General features: G+C 42.7%; 1 protein-coding gene across 1 annotated transcript in view; it reads right to left on the reverse strand.

The window, feature by feature from the left end:
- The window catches only part of MYO10 (myosin X), a 183,565-nt gene that overhangs the window by 140,165 nt on the left and 21,775 nt on the right, over positions 1 to 21,625 (reverse strand). Inside the window, exon 2 of the mRNA XM_021546725.3 lies at positions 5,570 to 5,668. Coding sequence (XP_021402400.1) covers positions 5,570 to 5,668 — 99 coding nt within the window. The remainder of the gene's footprint in view (positions 1 to 5,569; positions 5,669 to 21,625) is intronic.

Below are 21,625 nucleotides of genomic sequence, written 5' to 3' on the forward strand. Positions count from 1 at the left end.
CAAAGTGATACTAAGCATTGCAGGAATTGCCAAACAGTCAGAAGTAATAGTCAAGCATTATCTCAGTTCCATTTCACCTGCTTGCAACCTTCTGCATCCCATAGGTAACCAAACAGCAAGGGCGGGATTGTCTAAAAGTACATCAGGAAAAGCAATGGGAGAAAAGATAATAATTGACCAATGTCAGCTGGCACAGTCCTGTTACACACGAAGTCACTCCTGAAACCATGAGCCCTGAAAATGACTGAAGTTATCAAATGCAGTGAATTGTTACTATGTCTTTGGCTGTGCAGCAGCCAGCTCAGACCTGCTGAGGAGGTGGAATGCCACATTACAGGTCTGAAGGCCGATCCCTATGTCCTTCCCATTTTGCACCACCTGATTTTAACACAGGCAAACCCAAACAAAAGAGGCATTTTTTGCCCAGTGATGTTTATAACACCAGGGTTTTCTAAGCAAACTTAGTCAATTGGATGACATCATGGTTAAGACTTGAGACTTTTTCCATATTACCTTAAGTTTCAGCTCACGTTATGGACACCATGGAAAGGCAGTAACATCACACACAACACGCACATAGAACACCATTAACAAGCAATATATCTGCCAGCGGATGTCAGGAGTAGCTCTGCCTTTCTTTTCTAGGGCACCAAAGCAAGCTGTCCCTTTTACAGTGACATCTGTGGCTCCCTTAAGTATAAAGATTTTGCAGCTCAAAAGACTTCTTAAAAGTCAGGCTCTTTATGGCTACACAACCAATTACAAAATCCTGTGAAAATTACAGGTAGTCTCCCATGTAAACATGTGGGTCACTCATACTGGCAGCTGGAGAGGGCTTGTGTTTAAGATGGCATTTCCTGGAGGATGTTAGCATAACAACACACACAGCAGCCTTTCTACACTGCAGCTTAATTGTAATGGTGATGCTTTAATGTGATGGTGCCTTCTTATTTTAGCTTGAGAAAGCCAACAGAGGAGACAGTTTCAGTCTTTCCACTTAACTGGACTTCAAATTTCAATAAGAAGTCAAAATATGAAACGTCCCAAATCTGAGAACCTTAAAGGTTTTACATGCAGCCCACAGGGAACACACCAGCACATAGGTGGCTTTCTTCTTTCTCTGAGAGGAGGCTTTGTACCCAGAGGTAGTTGTTCTTCTCAGTCTAATTTTGTGCATGTCTTCCCCCACCTGGTGTCTGGGTCACCAATAACTTGGTACAAGAGAAAAGGATGACAGAATCATAGAATGTCTTGGATTGGAAGAGATCTGTAAAGGTCATCTAATCCAACGTCCCTGCTGCAAGGGAGAATACCTTCCGCTAGACCATGTTGCTCAAAACCCCATTCAACCTGACCTTTAAGACTTCTAGGTATCCACAGCTTCTCTGGGCAATATGTTCTAGAGTCTCACAACCCTTAAAACAAAAAATTTTGTAATCTTATCTAAATCTACCCTCTTTTAATTTAAAACAACTACCCCTTGTCCTGCTGCAAAAGGCCCTGCTACAAGGTTTGTCCCCAGCTTTCTCATAGGCCCCCTTCTGGTACTGGAAGGTGCTATAAGGTCCCCCTGGAGCCTTCTCTTCTCCATGCTGAACAACCTCAAGTTTCTCAGCCTGACCTCATAAGAGAGGTGTTCCACCCCTATGATCATGTCCGTGGCCTTCCTCCGTGGCTCTAACAGGTCGATGACCTTACATTGCTAGGGGTCTCAGAGTTGGATATGGCACTTCAGGTGAGGTTTCACGAGAGTGGAGGGGCAGAATTCCCTCCCTTGACCTACTGGCAACACTGTTTTTGATACAACCCAAGATACAGTTTGTCTCCTGGGCTGTCAACATACTGCCAGCTTCTGTCTAGCTTTTCATGCACCAGTACCCTGAAATCCCTCTTGACAGGGCTGTTCTCAATCTCCCCCTGGTATGGATACCAGGGAATGCCCTAACCCAAATGCATAGACCTTCTACTTGGCCTCATAGAACTTCATGAAGTATGTGCATGTGCCCACTTCTCAAGCTTGTCCAGGTCCCTCTGGATGGCATTCCATCCTTCAGGCTTGTCAGCTGCAGCACTCAGATTGGTGTCATCTGCAAACTTGCTGAGGCTGTGCTCTATCAAACTGCCAATGCTGTTAACAAAGGCATTAAACAGTTCTGGTCCCAGTCCAGAACTCCAAGGGACACCCTTGTCACCAATTCAGCTCTTGACCACCACTGTCTGGATGCAAACATCCAACCAATTCCTCATCCACCAAACAGTTCCTCCATCCAATCCCTATCTCTCCAGTTTAGAGGGAAGGATGTTGCAGGGTTCTGTGTCAAAGGCTTTACAAAAATCCAGACAGATGACATGCACAGCTCTTCCATTCTTCACTGATGTGGTTTCTCCATCATTTTCATCCCACAGTGCCAGCACAGCAGCAATTTAATCATCAGTAATTACATTTTGCCCATCAAAAGCCACTCTGCAATTCTGTCTGGTTCCTTTCCTGCCTGGAAAAAGGCATGTATAAAAGCAAGGGTTCTCTGTCTCTGAAAGACATGCTTTTAATTTTTGGCCATGTGCCAGCCCCAACTTTCTGTTACCGTAAGGGAATATAACCTTTCTCCAGTAAACTACATAATCACCAACCTATGTGGAACAAGGCTCTCACACTCAGCAGCATTACTTCAGCTTTGTCAGATACAATCATAGCAACTTACTGGAGAGGTAACAGAAAGAACTATTAAGTTCTTTCCGAAAGTTGCACATTCAGGTCATACAAAACAAATATTTTATTCACAAACCTTTTAGCTTTCCACTATGCCCTCCACACAAGGAGAAAATGCACAGCTGGCAAAGATGTGACTCACCTTTGTCAGCAAGACTTCAAATCTTATTGTGATTATGGAGATGTGGTGGGATAGTTCCAACAGCAGAACATTCCTACGAAGGAATGTTCAGAGAATGTTAAGGAGAGACAGACCAGGAAGGCATGGTAGTGGGGTTGCCCTCTCAGTGATGCAATAGTTGGAATGTATTGAGCTCTGTCTCGGGGTGGATGATGAACAAGTCAGGAGCTTATGGTTCAGGATAAAAGGGCAAGTGACACACCAAGTGTTTGCTCCAGGCTGCTTGACTGGGAGGAGGAGGTGGGTGAGCCATTACAGCAGCCTCAAAGTCACATGGCAGGAGCTTTAACTACCCTGACATCTGCTGGAAAGCTATACAGCAAACAAGCCAGAAGGTTCCTGGAAATCACTAATGACAACTTCCTGCCAGAGATACTGGAGGATCCTACAAGAAATGTTGTGCTGCTTGACCTCACAGTAACCAACAAGGAAGGCCTTACTGGAGATGAAGGTTGGGTGCAGTCTTGGCTAGAGTGGCCTTGAAATTGAAGGGCTCAGTATTGAACAAAGAGATGGCAGTGCCGTGAGCAAGATTATCACCACGGACTTCAGATAGCTAACTTTGGCCTCTTTAGGGATATTCTTGGAAGAATTCCATGAGAGCAGGCCTTGCAGGGAAGAGGGATCCAGGGTAGTTCATCAATAATCAAGGCTCACTTCCTTCAGGCTCAAGAAAAATACAAACCAGTGAAAAACAGGTCAGGCCAAGGGCACAAGAAACCTCTGTGAACAAATAAAGAACTGTCATTGCTCAAGTGTAAGCAAAAAAAGTTCACAGGATATGAAAGTAAGGTCAAGCCCCTTAGAGCAAATTTAGAAAAGTGATCAGGATAAGCAGAAATGAGACTAGAAAGGCCAAGACCACCTAGAATTAAATGTAGCCAAGCATGTAAAAGATAATAAAAAGAACTTATTCAAAAACATCAGTAACTAGAAGAAACCAAAAGATAATGTGGGCCCATTAATAAATGGAGGGGGGACCCTTGTAACAGAGGACACAGAGAAGCCAGAGTTGCTGAATGCCTTCTTTGCATCAATCTTCACTGACAAGATCAGCCCTCAGGGACCTCTGGAGACAAGGGTAAATGAACATCAGGAGGAAGACCTACCCTTAGCCAAGGAGGATTTGGTCAGAGAACACCTAAGCAAACTTGACATTCACAAGTCCATGGGCCCCAACAGGATGCATCCGTGGACTGCTGAGAGAGCTGGTCAACACCACAGCAAGGCTGCTCACAACCACCTTTGGAAGTTTATGGAGATCAGGAGAGCTGCCTGAGGGCTGGAAGAAAGCAAACATCACCCCAGTCTTCAAAACGAGCAAGAAGGAGGACACAGGAAACTACCAGCCAGGCAGACTCACCTCAGTCCCTGGATAGGTGATGGAGAGCCTCATTCTGTAGGCCATCTTGACCCACAAAGGAGACAGGAAGATGATCAGGAGTAGTCAGCATGGGTTCACTAAAAGTAACTCATGCTTGACCAGACTGATTGCCTTCTGTGCTGAAACAACTACCTGGCTGGATGAAGGGAGGGCAGTGGATATTTTCTGCCTTGACATGAGAAAGGCTTCTGACACTGTCTCTCACTAAATCCTCATAGGCAAACTCAAGAAGTGTTATGTTGGTTGAGTGGACAGCAGAATGGGTTTGGAACTGGTTGAGTGGCAGATCCCAGAAGATTGTGATCAGTGGTACATAGTCAGGTTGGAGGTCTGTCTGTCACTCATGGTGTCCCCGAGGGTTCTATACTGTGCCCAGTGTTATATAATTTGTTCATTGGTGGATTGGATGAGGGAATAGAGTCCCTTCTCATCAAGTTCACTCCTGACACAAAGCTGAGAGGAGAGGTCGATACTTCAGGTTGTGCAGCTTTTCAGAGGAACCTGGACACACTGGAGAGCTGGGCAGAGAAGAACCTTCTGAAATTCAACAAAGGCAACTGCAGGGTGCTGCATAGAAGAACCTGTGGATCCTAGTGGCCAACAGTGCATCCTTATGGCTAAGAAGGCCAATGGTATCTTGGGATATATTAAGAAGAACATTGCCAGCAGGTCAAGGGAGGTGATCCTGCCCTGGTGAGGCCCTTGTGAGGCCACATCTGGAGTATTGTGTACAGTTCTGGAGTTCAGAGTACAAGAGATAAGGAGCTTCTGGAGCAGATCCAGCTGAGACTTCTTGGTAAAGAGTCTGGACAATCTCTTTTATTCACAGTCTTAAGAAAGGCTGAGGAAGTTGGGCCTATTCAACCTCAAGAAGAGGTAACTATGAAATGACCTCATTAATATGTATAAATATCTGAAGGGAGGATGTCAGGAGGATGGAGCTAGGCTCTGCTTGATAGTGCTAAACAACAGGAATATAAGTCACCAGCAGAAACTGATGCACAGGAAGTTCCACCTAAACAGAAGTTAAAACGTTTTACTGCAGGTAAAGAGTGACTAAGCACTGGAACAGACTGCCCAGAGAGGTTGTAGAGTCTCCCTCACTGGAGATATTCAAGAACCACCTGGAGACAATCCTGTGCCACATGCTCTAGGATGACCCTGCTTGAGCAGGGAGGTTGAACAAGACAACCCACTGTGGTCCCTTCCAACCTGACCCACTCTGTGATTCTGTGAAAGCTTATTTTTTACAGAGTTGTGAGAAAGATAAAACACAGAGGAGCAATGTCCATACCTGACCATAGTCTGTCTTGAATACAACAACTCCTTCTGCACAGGAATGAACAGTGCTGGGATAATGCTGATTATTTTCTCGCAGCCAGACCCGAGACCCCTGCAACAAAAAAAAAAAAACCAAACAAACAGAGTTATAGATGACATAACAGAAAAACTGAAAAACTAATTCTACTCACTATTTTTCTCTGGAAATACTTCTCAAGGAATAGGAGAGAAAAAGAAAGAAAAATCCAAATAAGCAAGTGAAAGAAAGTAAAATAATCTCTTAGCAATTATATGTTGGTTTCTACTTGATCAGTAATCATGGGAGAACTGCACTGAAGTGCTTTTTTTATTTCACAAGTTCCTAAATGCCGGCAAGAGCAGCTGGAGCCAATCCTCTGATTCTCTGAGTCATGTGCCTCATGCTAGCACATGTAAAATTACAGAACAGTGTTTGAATTTACACACAGTTTAGAAGATCCGCCCCAAAGCCAGCTGGTTCCCCACCTGTTTATTTTCAACCTCACTCAGACACTCCCAGCACTTCCATATTTCACCTTTTTCTAAACTACTTCCCTTTATATGGTTCTCCTCTTTGGCTGCACAACAATGCAAGAATTAAAAAAAAAAAAGACCAACTAGTAGCAAGCAAGGTTACAAAGAACTGATATTTGCTATGGAGGCATTGGAGATGCTATGAGCAAGACACCTAAGCCAGTCTAGTAGAGCAGGTAGAGCTTAATGCTCCATCTACCACCTGTCTGGTAGTGCAGGTTCATCATTTAGAAAACAGAAATATCTAACACTGAAAACAAGGGAGGAGGACCACAGCTGATGCTGCAGCTGAAGTAAAAGCTATCCCATAAGCAATAGCCACTCAAGTTGCTCCTGCATAGAAGACTTTAGCTGGCATTAAAACACTTAGCAGCAGTGACCCATGGCCTGACTTCCAACCAAAACTACACTCCTGTTCTCTTCAAACATCTGGCTCCATATCAGGGCAACAGTATTTTAGTAGCTTTCAGAGAACAGAGATTTTTTTTTCACCAGAACAATCAAATATCCTCCTAAAGAAAAAGTAAAGGAGTGATAGGAAAGTGCTGGGATATACACTAATAATCATAAGGTTTGTGTGTACAATCATAGAAAAAACCAATTAATATAATTTTGCCTGCTAGCATCCAAAGGCTTTCCTGAGTTTTCATAGAGACACCAGACATAAAGTCTTTTTAAGGTGGAGGGGGTGCAGCCCTGACTAATAATCAAGACAAATACAGATTTTTATTCTGCTGCCTATTTAAGATGAGTGGCCCATGAGCTTACCATGGACTTCAGCCACATTACATATGTTACATATGCTTTTAGACAATGTTGAATCAATGTTATTCTTCTTTCTATGATGGGACAATGGCAGCACTGAGACAAAATGGAGAATTTAAAAACTCTTGCTGCTTGGTTTCCCTAAATGGGAAGAGCTCACCTGGACACAGAGGACGAGGCAAGAGCATCCCTCTTTATTTTTTATCACTGCATCTTTTCACAAACTGCTTTTCATTTTCAGTGCTGCTAATGCTTGTGGGGCATTTGCCCTTTTATTTCCAAAACCTCAAGTCAGATGGTTTCTAGATACACAGCAATTCTGAATCAGTTCAAATGCAATGTTCATAAACTCTGAAGTGCAGGGTTAAGGCAGATGGAAGCAGAAAGGAGAGCACCAGTTCCTGGGGTGGGTAGGGGGGGAGCAGGACACAGGGAAACAGTGGGGAGACACCTCCCCAGAAGTGGTAAAAGCAACAGATAAGACTTCAACATTAAATTCAAAATCCAGCAACAGCAGTTGGAACACTTCCACCCACTTTTCTCAGTCTGCATCAGACTCTGGTCTTCAGAAAACTGAGGGCACTGCTCTGTTTTTATTCTCTTGAACACCACAAACATCCCAATGCTGACTGGTTCAAGGGTACCTCTCACCCTGCACTTCCCAGAGGAAGGAAGGCTGATGTGAGGGCTTTGCTCCTGCACTTCCTCTGCTACCTCTGCACCAGAGCCAGCAAACAGAAATGTCCTGTGTCCCTCAGGTACAGACACAGGAGCGATAATAACTTGAAGGCCACATATTTGGTACTAGGACCATAACCACCATGTAGAGACAAAGAGGTTTTTTTCACATTAATGCAGGTGCTGCCATCAGCTCACTGTCCCCAGGAATGCCTGAGAGTGAAAACCTGAGGCTTGCAGCTGCCCTGTGGGGCTGGGTGATGCAGAGCCCACTTAATTCACCATGAAATAGGTCTAAAAGCCGTAAGCATGAGTGCACAGCAAGACAGATGATGTCATGATGCACCCAATGCTACACCATGCCATACAATGAAAGCAAGGTGAGCTGAGCTTTCACTGGGATTCCTGCATGTCCTCAGCCACTTCACTTCATTCCTGCATCAGGGAAGGCTGAAACTGACAGGGACCCCTGGTGAGCCTCTAGCCCAAGGGCTCAAGTAGGCTCACACAGAACTGGCTGTGAAACCATTCAGTCACTCCCACAGAACAAAGTGTTTTCTGAAGTTCAGTGTGAGCCTCCTGTGTTTCAGCCTGTGCCCACTGCCTCTGAGCCTGTCACTGAGCATCACCAAGAAGAGGCCCCTCCTCTTTTATCTTCCCTCCAGGTATTTACATACACTGGTGAAACTCCCCCTGAACCTTATCCAGACTTAAGAATCCCAGCTCTCTCAGCCTGTAGTCCTAGGAGAGAGACCCTTCATGATCTTTCTGGTCCTTTGTTGGACCCCATCCACTATATCCATGTTCCTCCAGCACTGGGAAGAACACAGCTGGACACAGCACTCCAGCTTGTGGCGGAAGATAGATAAATATTATTATCCATAAATAATACAGCTAGGATGAGAACAGTTCTCCCAGCTAGCCAGACAACGCCCCTGCCTACGGATGGGTCCTGGGGTCAAGTGGACTGTTCCATCTCACCCCCCAAAAATGTATGGTTCACCCCACACCTCTGTCCCTCCCCTAAAACATCAAGTGCCTGTAACCCCATTGGCCCGAGCCTTGTTCCAGCCCACCTTGAAGCTCTTTGAAAAAGGGGCTTCGAGGGGCCACACGGTCTCTTGGAATTCCCTCCCTTCTCTTGGAACTTCCCCTCTCCTTGAGCATCCTTTTGTCTCTCCCCTCCCCCACCCTCTCAAGCCCTGCCACGTGCTGCGTCTGGGAGCACGAAGCAGGACCTTCCTGCATCCCCAATAAACCTCATTATCCAAGAGCAGCCTTGAGAGATCTCTGTCTACATTCACCCAAACTGTCCTGGAGAGGCAGCAATTTTCTACACCAGCTCACAACTCACCAGGGCTGGGAAGAGAGGTAGGATCACCTCCACCAACTTGCAGGCAACTTTACTGAAATGTTCAACAGAAATGTCTATAGAAACCTCATGAGATTATATACTCCTCACTTAACACAGGGCACCAGAAGAAAGAATCCTCAACTCTTTAAACTATCCCACTCAATCAAACAACCACTGTTCCACATTTGGATGATTTTTTATTATTAGTGGGATTACTGTGGCATAAAATGAAAGGGCTAAAAGTTGTCCAGCACTTAGAAAATTTTTACTTCACTGGTCTTTTCTGCCTTGACCTAGTAACTCCACAGGAGCAAGGCACAGCAAAGCTTTTGCCCACAGCAAACAGTCACAGTTTGGTTCACAGATTTCAAGGGATTTAATGATGGTGTCACCATCAGGCTCAAGAGGCTTGATGGCTTGAGAAGCAGATGCATGTACTACTGTCATTCCAAGCAGCAAAGAGAATTTGGTCCCAGCCTAACCTCCCATCCCAGAAATACTTTTGCCAGCCTGCTGCTGGGCACTAAAGGTCTGTCCTGGTCAGTCTCCACCATCACCTTCTACGTAAACTCAATCCACCAAAATGCACACATAAAGAGCAAAAAAACCTATATGCCAAAATGCAGTCAAGTTCTTCAAATGTTCTTCAATCAAAACCCTGTTATTCCACTGGTTTATTATTTACCAGCATCTCAGAAGCTCAAATAATGTGAAGTTCATGCTTTCAAGAGCAATGCAAAGCTTGTAAACATTAAGCCACAACAAAATTTGCAAAAACCTCAGCATTCAAAATAGCCTCGCAGAAGGAGGAGAATGTTTTCCACGTTGAAATTAAATAGCTAATGCTACAATTTTTTTTTTCTGGCTATGAAGGGGAAAAGAAGGGACCTGCACTTTGTTGGGCTACAGCTTTTTAAAGCAGGGAAAGGGGTTGATTTAAACATATGTACATTGTTAGGGGTGAATAGTTGTGTCGTGGTTTGACACAGAAAAAGAATTTTTCTCGGAAGGAAGAGGTCAATTTGGATATTGACCAATTGAAGGTGGACACGCCTCTGAGAACACAAAGGGGTTAAAAGCAGAATTTCCAGGAGAACTCACTCTCTTTGGTTCCGGTCAGCGTGCAGTGCAGCCTCTCCCCTGCCCGGCCCGTGGCTGGGTGGGGGAGGGGAAGGCCCATGGCCTGACTGAGGTAGGCCCAAGGGTGGAGGGGACTGGAACCCCCCTGCAGATGGAAGGGTGGAGAAAATCTGGGATGTCTCCGTCTCCCCCCCCTGCACCCCCCCACCCCCGAGTCTATTTAGAGAGAGAGAGAGAGAGAGAGAGAGAGAGAGAGAGAGAGAGAAACAGAGACAGAGACAGAGAAAGAGACAGAGACAGAGACAGAGACAGAGAAAGAGAAAGAGAAAGAGAAAGAGAAAGAGACAGCAGCAGTTTTGTCAGCAGTTTCACCATGGAGAAGGAGAAGAGCGGGGGGCAGGGGGTGCTGCAAGGTACCCAGCTGCCCCTGAGAGCCGGAGAAATCCGGGCAGAAAGCCATCCTTGGGAGACGGGACTTTTAACCCTTCCTTGAGAAATTAAAGCTTTGTGAAATTTTTCTCCTCTTTGGTTTGAAAGAGAGGAAGAGACAGCTTGGACCCTGGGATGCTGGAAGAATAAATTCTAGGTGGGAGGAGATGATGAAGTGGCTTTTTTTTTTTCTTGGTAGGCACAGACTGAACTGATCTTTTCCTCCAAGAGAGACTGTATTTTAGGAGGATGCCGGTGAGCCAAAGAGCCCATGCTTCAGCTGGGAAAAGACAGAAGTGGAGCAAACAGACAAAAGTTAGGGAGGTTTGTGGTGGTGCCCCCCGTCTTCAGAGAAGAAGAAGAGAAGATCTCTGTTCTTGGACCCTCGGCCCCAGGGGAAAATGGGGGGGACTGTGGTCCCAAACAATGAAAAACTGTTGTTTTTTTCCCCTCTTGGCAAGGCATCCTTGAAAGGAAAAATCCTAAAAGCAGTCTGTCCATCCATGCATTGGTGGTGAGAGCACTGTGCATGGAAAGGAGAGGGTCACCATGGCAAACTTTCTTCTCCGGGCGGTGCCATGTGTGACATGGAAACACAGAATGTGACAGCTGTGTTTCTTGGGGGTCTGTGGCACAGGAGGGGCTCCTCTCTCCCTCAATGGACTGAGTATCAATTGTCTGGAGGGTGGAAACCATATTGGGATCCAGGTTGTGTCTCACTGTTTGTTGCAGTTGGGTGGTGGGAGGGAGGAAGAATGCTTTGGAAGGTTTTCATTTTGAATTTTGTGTGGGTTTTCTTTTCCTTCTTTTTCCTTTTATAGTAGTCTAGTAGTAGTAGCTTAATAAAGTTTTTTTCCCCTGTTATTAAGCTTGGGCTTGCTTTGCTCTGTTCTCAATCGCATTTCACAGCATTCAATTGAGAGATTGCATTTTCATGGGGGCGTTGGCATTAGTGCCAGTGTCAGACCATGACAAGCTGCTATTCAAAGGAGGCTGGAGCAATGCAGTTCACAAAGCCAGACATCTGGAATGCAAATAAAATGTGTTCCCTGGCAAGGTAGCTCTACAATGGAGTGTCTGTCCATGGGCCTTCCCCTCTGGGTGGGGGCAAAACAAAAAGATCTTGGCAAGAGATACCTCACTAACTATGAAAACTACAGACAATGATCCAGCTGCCATCCCTCTGCAGTGCATTACCCATGCACTGGTGACAAAATCATCACCAGTGCTTAATTTATGGACAAGATTTGGCAGACAGGACCCATCTGAGGAAGGAATCCTCTCAATGCACATCATGACTACATTGACCTCAGCCTCTTTCGCAGGGTGTCTTGGGTTATTCCAGAGCTCCCTGACAGCCAGCCTTCTGTGGTAAGAGGGCAAAGAAAGCCATGGCACACTAACTACAGCCCAGTGGTTTTTATTTCAATGAAGTAAGGTTGCAAAAATACTTGGAATAGTGTTTGTACAAGAACAGCCATATGCCATCATTTCCATAGCAAATAAATTTCTCCTGACGGCAAAACTGAAAGGAAACAGCTTTGCAAATCTCACAGCTGCAAGACCACCTGGAGAAGCCCTGGGTCCTTCAACCTCACAGATTTTGATGGTGAAAATGCAAACACTACTTCTTGTCTTTCTCAGTATTCTGTACTTGGAGATGACAAAAATACACTCTTTTTTTTACTTTCTGTTGGATATATATGGTTAAAATAACAAAATTAATAAAGTACTTTATCTCAATCAAGTAAAATGGTGGAGCATTCATTGCAAGACTCTAATTAACAAGTTAGATTTTATATGCATCCATGCTGTCTGCTGAATACAATTACTGCACCTTAATTACATTTTATATGCATATATATAATATATATGTCTACATATGAAAAAGCAGATACTGTATAACAACTGTGTTCTCATCTCAAAATGCTACTCATTCATACCTTATAATGTGAAATCCAGTCAATACATCAAGGCAGTAGATTCAAAACCATTAAAATTGCTTTAAATTAAAAGCTATGAATGTAGGTAATGCTGCATCTGCATTCAAAAAGCATGTCACTATTGAGGCTTGGCAAAATGAAAGGAACAATAGTCAATATGTATTTAGAGAACTTTTTGTTTATTCACCTCAGTAGCTTGGCTCCAAATACAAAGTCTGAGAGACAGGAAGAGATGTTATTAACTGGGTCAATCAGCTCATAGCTTTTTAATGCAAAAGATAACCACAACCACATTTATCTTAATTCCTTTCTTTCCTAAATCACAAACTGGTGACAATTAAGGAGTGAACACAAAAATAAAGAAGTCATCAAGAAAAAGACCACAACTTTCCTAATTTCAAATAAATAGTCAGTTATTGTGCTGAAAACTCACCCTTCCCTGTTGGTTTTGGCTACTGAAAACAGTTACATTTAGGTACCCAAAAACACATGAAGTGCCTGGCCAGATTACTCAGTGGAAAGTTCACTGGAAGCTGAATATCCTTCACTGACTTCAATTCACATATGAACCATTCAGCTTCTTGAGTAGAAAACCGGACCTGTTCTTCCGTATCTAAGTCAGGGAAACAAGTAGTAATGGCCATTTGTCTGATGTATTGCTCTTTAATTCAGAATGTTGGTCTAGATGCCCTCCTTTGCACTGCCTGGCTTCCCTGGTGCTGCTTTCCATCAACAAAAGGCTTCCAAAAGAGCTGGTCATCAGTGGTATCTGGATGTGGGACCTACTATAAAGGTCTGTGGCTACTACTGTCACACAATGTACAAAAGGGAAATAAATGAACACTCCAGAAATTGCTCCAGGACAGTGCCACCAATCAACAGCCAAGCTACCCCTCTCTGCCAACAGTAAGGAATCATCAGTATTTATTCAAGGATGACAGGGTGGAAAGGGATGGACAGAGTTACAGAGCAGGACTAGTTGAACCCTGTACATAGTGAGAGAAAGTACAACTTTTTAAATTTATTTGAAAAGGCAATCTAAAATGCAGTTCTTTAAACTCAACTTCATGAACTGATTATTTACATAAATCCAGGCATATACTTAATCCAGCTTAATAGGGTAAAATTACTTTTAAATCCTTACAGTAGTATTCACAATTTCCTCAGAAAACACTACAGGGTAAAATACTAACACCTTCCCCTCAACAAATTTTGTTCTGTCTCTTATACAATACTATTTTCTTTCCTGTTTTAAAGCAGAACAAAGCCATGAAGATGTTTCTATGGGATATAAGGCCAGTTCAGGAGGGTTAGTTTCCTGCAGAGCAAAACATCCTTGAAAATGAAATGTTTCTGTTGCCTGTCAGTCCCCCACATCAGATCAAAGCACCAACTCTCCTGCTCCTGAGGTCTGTGCAACAGCTGCTGACTAACCTTGAAAAGGCTCCATCTCCTCCTGTTTCAGTAACTGGAGATAGCACAGAGCTAGTGATGGTATACTACTTTAAAAACAAGAAACTGGATTAAAACATATATTATTACTGACTTGAAAGGAAACCAGAATAAATTTGTACCTTCCTCAGTCCTTTGAAGGCACCAGCACTTCTTAAAAGCCCACCGCTTCATATAAGATAGTATTTTCTATATACATTTAAAAATCCCAAAAAATAACTGCAAAAAAAATTTTATCTTTCAATTATGCCCAACACAAACAGCACACAGACATTACTCTCAATATATACAAGTGGACAAACATGTTCCTCCTCATCTTCTGCTGCTGAGTGTGAAGACACCCATCACTAATAGACCTCACTCAAAAGCCAAAAGACAACTCCATCAAAAAGCAATTGAACTTCTATGCTAGAGCTTCTGAAGCTCAAGGTTGTCAGCTCTTAAGGACAACAGATTTCTGCATGGCTAGGAAGCAGCAACTTTATCAAAAGCAAATCCAGCAGGAAGACACTATCAAGTCTCTTTGGAAGAGTTACTGGCATTGGTACAGTCTGAGTTATGACTTTCATGAGAGATTCAGCAAACTTGCTTTGACAAGTTTTTCACTTTTAAGACTGCCTAACTGACACCCCAGCATCACGGCTGCAAAAACATGACATTGCAGGAGTTTGGAAAGCCTACTGCCATTATCGATTTTGGTCAAGTTAGACTGGCTGCTAGCAGGCAACAGCTTGTTCTCATGCCTGCAAATGTAAAGTAAAGAAATAACAGTTTCTGGGCAGTCAAGACAATGGCATAATTGGTTAATTCTGAAATTAAAAATCATTGCTCTAAGTACTACCTGGCAACTGACCATGAACAGAACTGCAAAAATGAAACAGGGAAACACATACAGCAACTTTTCTCTACCTACTGGATCTACAATTTCAAGTCCCACTTTACATCATCAGGATCATGTATCACAGACTTGCCTGGCTTATGGCACTGCCTCCACCACTCTCACCCCTCTACCTTAGCTTGGAATGAGGATACAGGATTTTGATCTGTTAAAACTCAGTAAGGAAGATAAGTAATCCAAAAAGAAAGCACGTGGGTGCGGAGAAGGAAGAGGAGACAGCTACTGATGACAGCAATGAGATGTAGGGCACACATGGGCAAAGGAGCTCAGGGTGACTGCACATCTTTCTCTCCAGGTCTACATGGGGGCAGGGGGTAGCAATGGCCAGGCAAGTGACAGACATCCTGGTATATTCATGGTCATCTTAGAAGTAGCATGTATTCTCTCCCCTGATTTGAGTTCTTGAAGAGGAATATACAATACACTTAAAAACCCCCTTAAAATTTATCCTGAGAACCAAACAAGACCTAACTCTGTCAAAAAAATTCAATATAAGTTACGGTTCTGTCTTTGATGATGGCACAGTTTTGTCAAACATTCATATTTTTTTTCAGAAACTCATTTTTTAAATTAATTGCAGTCATGACCACAAATGTGAAAACATGAACAAAACAACTAACAACAAAGACAAACACAAAAATTCCAACAGGTATTTTCAGGAATGCAGAACCAAGGAAGGGCAGTGCACAAGAAAGCATCAGGGGAAGAGAGACTCCACTAAGAATCATTCACCCAAGCCTACAGCAATGCATCCAGAAGGAGTAGTTGTCCCGGCATGACTGCCCAAACAACACAATTTCAATCACCACTAGCTTCTGCTTACATACTCTTTGCCACATCATCTAGTCAGCTCTTACACTTCTGTGCAGCTCTACCAGTGACTCAGGGAAAAGGAGAACAGCCTGCCAAAATGCCTGTAGCTAATCCACCATGCCTGCTTGGGCCTGGCAGTCTCCAGTCAAAAAGCTGCCAGCTTGGAATAAGTTTTGCTTATGCTACATGACATGCTTATAAATGCACATCAAGGGGGAGGATTTTTAAATCCACACATGTAAGAAGTCATGCTAGCACTCTCTTCTCATTCCTTGCTTAAGCTTGCTCTCTTGGGACTGGGGTTTCAAAAACCAATGGCAAAGCAATAGTAGAAATTTCTTCTTTGCCTTCTTTGCTGGGGCTCAGTCACACAGCTTTGCTCTTCTTCAGAAACTTTGCCCTTAAAAACACAAAAGTCATCTGCACAGGTGGTCTCAAAACCACTTTTCTTAAGTTTTGCAAAACACCAAGCAATTTTTTCACCTTCCTCTTGCCTCTCCTGTCTGGACACAAAGCAAAGGCCAGGCAAGCCAACTCATGAGCACCAGCCACAGGTCATGGGAGGGACCAACCATTCTGAATCAAGGTTTAGTTCTAGAGTGAACTTGAGAAATGCTTCTCATTGACTGTCTATAAAGCCCAAGGAGACTCTTGTTTCCAAAATGCAAACTTCTGCTTGCAAATATACATGTTCAGTCTTATTTCAAAACATCCTGTTGAGGAGGAACATCTTAATTGAGTACTTCAAAAATTATTAAGTTGGAAAAGAAAAAACATTCATTTTGGCACATTTGTTCCAAAGAGAAGCACTTACCATTTATTTTCATTAGACATTAGACTTTTCCTATGGTTCATTAATCAAGCACTGTTCAGTTCTTAACACTGATTTCTGTGTACCTAGATATGGAAATTTTTGAAGATAATCCAGTACAAAACAACTCCACAGTAGTACTAGCTTTTCTACAGATGCTAGTTGTGCTACACAAGCATGGATATGCCTTGTCTAGAAGGGCATTATAACGATTCAGCCTGATTTGAATTGGCAAAGCAGATGAAATTTCTGATCTATATACATCTCCTACCTTTGAATAGTCTTTGTCAGCTATCTCTTTTTATTCTGGTAGTATTAGTCAAAGTCTTCTTACATCAAGAAGCATCACTGATACAATGCCAGTGTTGCACCTAAAAGCAAGCAGGAGGAATTGCATTTAGCAAGGTAAGGATTATTCCTGGCTTCTAGGAAGCTCAGTGTTGCCTTTTTCTTTTTTTCTCTTCTCATGCCAAAGAAGCAGGCAATTCCAGGAAAGCATACGTTTATCAAAGAATCAAGTGGGATTCTGGTGTGAAAAAATGAATCCATACTAAACAGCAGACTGTGCAAGGTAACAAGCATACTTACAAATTATTCCCAAGACTAACACTACCACTTTCACTTTTCAATTTACTATCATCAAAGTACAAAAGGTTACAATTTAGTTTTATATTCCATATTGTCAGTTTTCATTATCCTTTTAGAGGTCTGAAAACATTAACGTAATTTTTTTATATTTTGTTTATGTCTCTCTGAAAGTCAAAAATATCAGTTTACACGTGAACAATTTTTATGCATTCCAGGAGGGATGGGCTAGCAAGGAAAGTATTTCCAGACTTAACTGTTGTAAAAAAAAAGCCTGTAAGATCAGAGCCATAAGACAAAAAGAAACTGACCCACCCAGCCCACATTCTTTGTAAGTAGTTTGGGGTACTTTCCCCCCTTTCTTCTTCAAAGGTCCATATTTGCTTGAAATTAAAACTCAGGATTTTGTAGAGACAGAGATCACACTTTGGTGCCATAAGACTTAGCAAGACTTCATTCCAAGGCTAAGAAAGTAAGTGTGAAAAGGAGTGAGAAAAGAGAATAATGGACCACAGTTCTTTCATTCTTTTATTAATAGAAACACTGATTACTGAAAATTGGAGAATTTTAAATGTCAGGTCATAAGTTCTTTTGCTAAGTTGCATTGATCCCCTCACATTGAGGGAATCAATTACAATTGATGATTTAGTATGCTGCATTTCACTTGGCAACTTTGCTCTCACAATATGATTGCTACATCACAAGTATTAGAAGTAGGTATTTTATACTTAATTATTTTTTTACTTGGCTAGCTCATGCTTCAGTTTGGAGATTTTCTGGGTGGGTTTTATATTGATTTTTAATTGTTTATGTTATTTTGTTTGGTTTTTTTGGGAGTGTTTTTTGTTGTTGTTTGGTGGGGTTTTTGGGGTTTTTGTTTTTGTTTTTGGGGTTTTTTTTTGGGGGGGGTGTTTGTTTTTTGGGGCTTTTTTCTGTTTTTTAAATCAAATTTTGGCAAGCTATATGGGGTTTGCCTCACAAACTCCAGAGCTCTTTGCTAATTTTGCCCACCTATGATGTCCTTCAGATGTCCATAGGATCCTGTATATTGGTAAACATCTATAGAATAAGGAGAAACAGATGAAAAACAGTAGGTAAATTAGGATGTATTGTTGCACCAGTACAATAGCCTTTTCAACAAGCATTCCAGCCTTGCTTTTCTCAAGCCTGTCTGACCCCTCACTGAGGAACAAATCCCAGCTACACTTTGACCACAAGCAGTTGAGAGGTTTGGGCTGCTCAGCCCTTAGTTGGAGCTCAGGTCCTCCATTGCTACAAGCCATAGTGACTCACAGAGCAGTTTTCACCAGCAGCCCCTGCTCCATGCTGTATATATGCTCTGTTAGAACTCAGGGCCACTATCCTGGATTCAGGACAAGCACGTCTTCACAACACCAGCTTCAACAGATGAGACACTTGGGCAGCCCAGCAGCCTGCCCCATACATGTGCGGTCCCTCAGGGTGGGCACAAGGCAGCACACCACAGCTCAAAGGCTGGAACTGGAGCCCAGGGAAGCCTGCTGAAGATTAAACACATCATGGCTACATCTAGCTGGAAAAACATGGATTTCTGGCCTGCAGCAAGTGGGTAGCAGCAGCACTGAGGCGCATTTGGGAAGCTTGGGCAGACGTTATCAAGCTTTCAGCATCATACAGAATGGGTCCAACATGCGTTATTAAACAACTTGAGGTGCTGGGGAGCCAGTACTACATTCCCAGGACCTAATAATCCTTAAAAATTAAATCTAAAAAATACTAAAAATCCAGGTAGTAAGGAGGAAAGGAATCATACTCCTCTATGCCTGAAGCCCACCTGTGATACCTTGCTTCTAGAAGCAGATTTGGAAAATGGTATGACACCTTTGCCAGAGCATGGGTGTCCCAGTGAATGGCAGGCAACATGGTGTCCTTCCATGCTCTCCCTCCTTGCCTTTGCAATTTGGATAAACACTGAAAGAGACAACACCACCACTAAAGTCCTAATAAGTTGGAAGGCTAATATTAGCAACTTCCCACACTAATTTCTACACTGCCAACCACAATAATCACTGAGCAATTCCAGATTGCTTGTTTGGAGATCACCTGATGAAAACATAACCAATTAAGCAAAACGTAATGGCACACTTCATCATTAGAGGGCAGAGCACTGGCTGGTTCCCACGCACCCGAGGCAGAAGGGCTGGCAAGCACACTGTATGCTTACTGGGAGCCTGGGGGATGCAGAGGTACATTGCTTGGCTTGCTGAGCACTGCCCGAGCTCAGCCTGGCTCCTCACACAGAACATGACCAGTCTCACTGGGGGAAAGATTTTGCAGCTCAGGACATGTGCACTTCTTATGGTGCATAGTATCTGATGCCTTTTGCCCTCTGATTTTCTGAAGCTCACTGCCTTGCATGTAGCAATGAATGCACATCTTAAAAAAAAAAAAGCAAGCAGGCAACAGTGCTTTAATTAAATCCCAGTAGTATACGAAAGCATTCACAACACACTAACTAATGGGTATTGTACTTCTACACAGAAAAGGAAACGACTCTTTGCTGGAGAGTTATGGGAACTTTAGTCAACAGAACAGAACTAAGTACCTAAGCAAAAGAGTAGTCTGGGTAACACTGTTTAATTAGGTTTTCTCTATTTTCAGAAGAGAGGGAGTGGTGGAAAAGAGCTGGAGGGTGACCCTCGGCTAGACTCCCCAGCACACCTGTGAAGAGACACACAAGTCTACACACACATTAAAAAGAAAAAGTTTATTCCACTTTCCAGTTATTTAAGAATTAATTCACATTCCCAGCATCTGAAAAAAAGGATACTAAGAGGACTCTCTGAAATTATTGCACCTGTCTACAATCCTGAAGAGTGTCCTTACTTTCACTTTCCTATATAATCTTTTTTTTTTTTTTTGTCCTGTGTACCTTGATAAGTATTTTGAGATGCCTAGGAGAAAACACTCCCTGAGACTTTGGTGGACACTTCTCTTGGGCCTGGAGTAGACACGAGAACTGCTAGCTCTTCCCATTACCTCCTTCTCCAATGATTACCTTCTTCTCCTGTTTCCCAGGTCAGGAACTCAGAAAAGACTCCCAACAAATTTTAGAACTCAGCCATGAACAAAGATGTAAAACATAAGATTTGATCACTGTTGTCTTTTGATGTTTTTCAATTTTCTCATGAAATATGAAGACAATGTGACAAACTGCAAAGGATAGAAGTCTAAAACTTAAATAACTTGTTATTCTATTCAAAACTCATTGTTTGTAAATAGTTTATAAACAGGATCTAACCTACCAACCATAAAACAAACACAAAGGTGTCAGTAAATATGAAATAACTGATTATGAGTTACTTCTCAAACCTATATTGATATGTTTTTAAAGAAAAATAAATTGCAGCAGGGAGTTGAAAACACCTAATTCACTTTGCCAACACACAGCACAAGGAAAATTAGTTGGCAACAGTGGAAGAGAAATTTATTCCTAGCCCAGTCTCCTCAGCTGTTGCACAGTATAAGCAGAAGACTGTCAATCAGGGCTAATCTCTGCTTTCCCAGAGGACACCTGACACCAAAGCAGGCTGCACAGGTGGCATTTCACACCACTGTAACACAGGCAGAAGGTGTATAAAAGAGTTTGGGATCCATGTTGAAGGAACATTTAGCAATAATGTATATATAGTGGGTAAAGTTAGAAATCCATGAAGTTCAAATAAAAGACAGCATTTCCTGCATGTACTTTGAACACTTTTGCATTTTATCAACTTTAAACTTCTCAGAAACAAGGTGATGCTTTGCAATGCTCCCCACTGCAGAGCCTAGCCACTGCTGATGAATACCAATGGTATGCAGCAGTTGCAAGGTAAAAAGGCAGCCTGAAACACTGCTTTCATTATATTCAGCTGCCCAGGGTCACAACCCTCTGAAAAGCAATATTTTTTTTTTTGCTTACTCCACTTCTCCCTGACCAGATACATTTCCCTGCAGTACTGCTACCCTTATTAGGGTATCTGTTTAGATTCTTCTGCACTTGTGCAACTAGAAAATGAAACATCTACAGGGCAAGTCAGAGGAGTCATTATGGCAAGTCATTATTGCTTTCACTGGCATTTTTCCTACATATTACATTAAAAAAAAAATCCTTTGCAGTTCATTCACTACTGAATTGTCAGAAGGGAACACCTTTAGCAGGAAACCTAGAAATAGAGTATTTTATGTATTTTATATGAGCAAACCTTCTCTCCTCCTGTCATAGACACTTGTACATCATACACTGGACAGAACATGTAATTGCATGTTGTTCCATCTCACATCTATGGACAAACCCCCAAGGCAGCTCACAGCTTCCTTGGATGTGCAGTGACACACCCTTCCTCATGGCTTGTAGTATCTTTTCCAAAGAAGCTTAAAATCTGCATTCCACCTTTCAGCAGAAAGGTGTGTCACGTTTCCTCATTTGCAGGCACACCTAGAGATTTGATGCATTCCCATTCTGCATCCTTGTTTCCATGACAAGCACAGACACCTACTGTATGACTCTGGTGTTTTTTTTTTTCTTTCTTCAATGCATGTTTAAAAGAGCTGGTAATTGTCAAAAGGAAAAATTACTACCTCAACCTAGTACTTATAGCAGGAGCAGGAGAAGCAGAAACACAAAGAAGTTGCTTCTGTAATTATCTTTTTGCACACATGCATGTTTTACTGTACAACAGGTTGTTGAA

Source organism: Lonchura striata, chromosome 1 (assembly GCF_046129695.1).
Source record: "Lonchura striata isolate bLonStr1 chromosome 1, bLonStr1.mat, whole genome shotgun sequence".
NCBI lineage: Eukaryota > Metazoa > Chordata > Aves > Passeriformes > Estrildidae > Lonchura > Lonchura striata.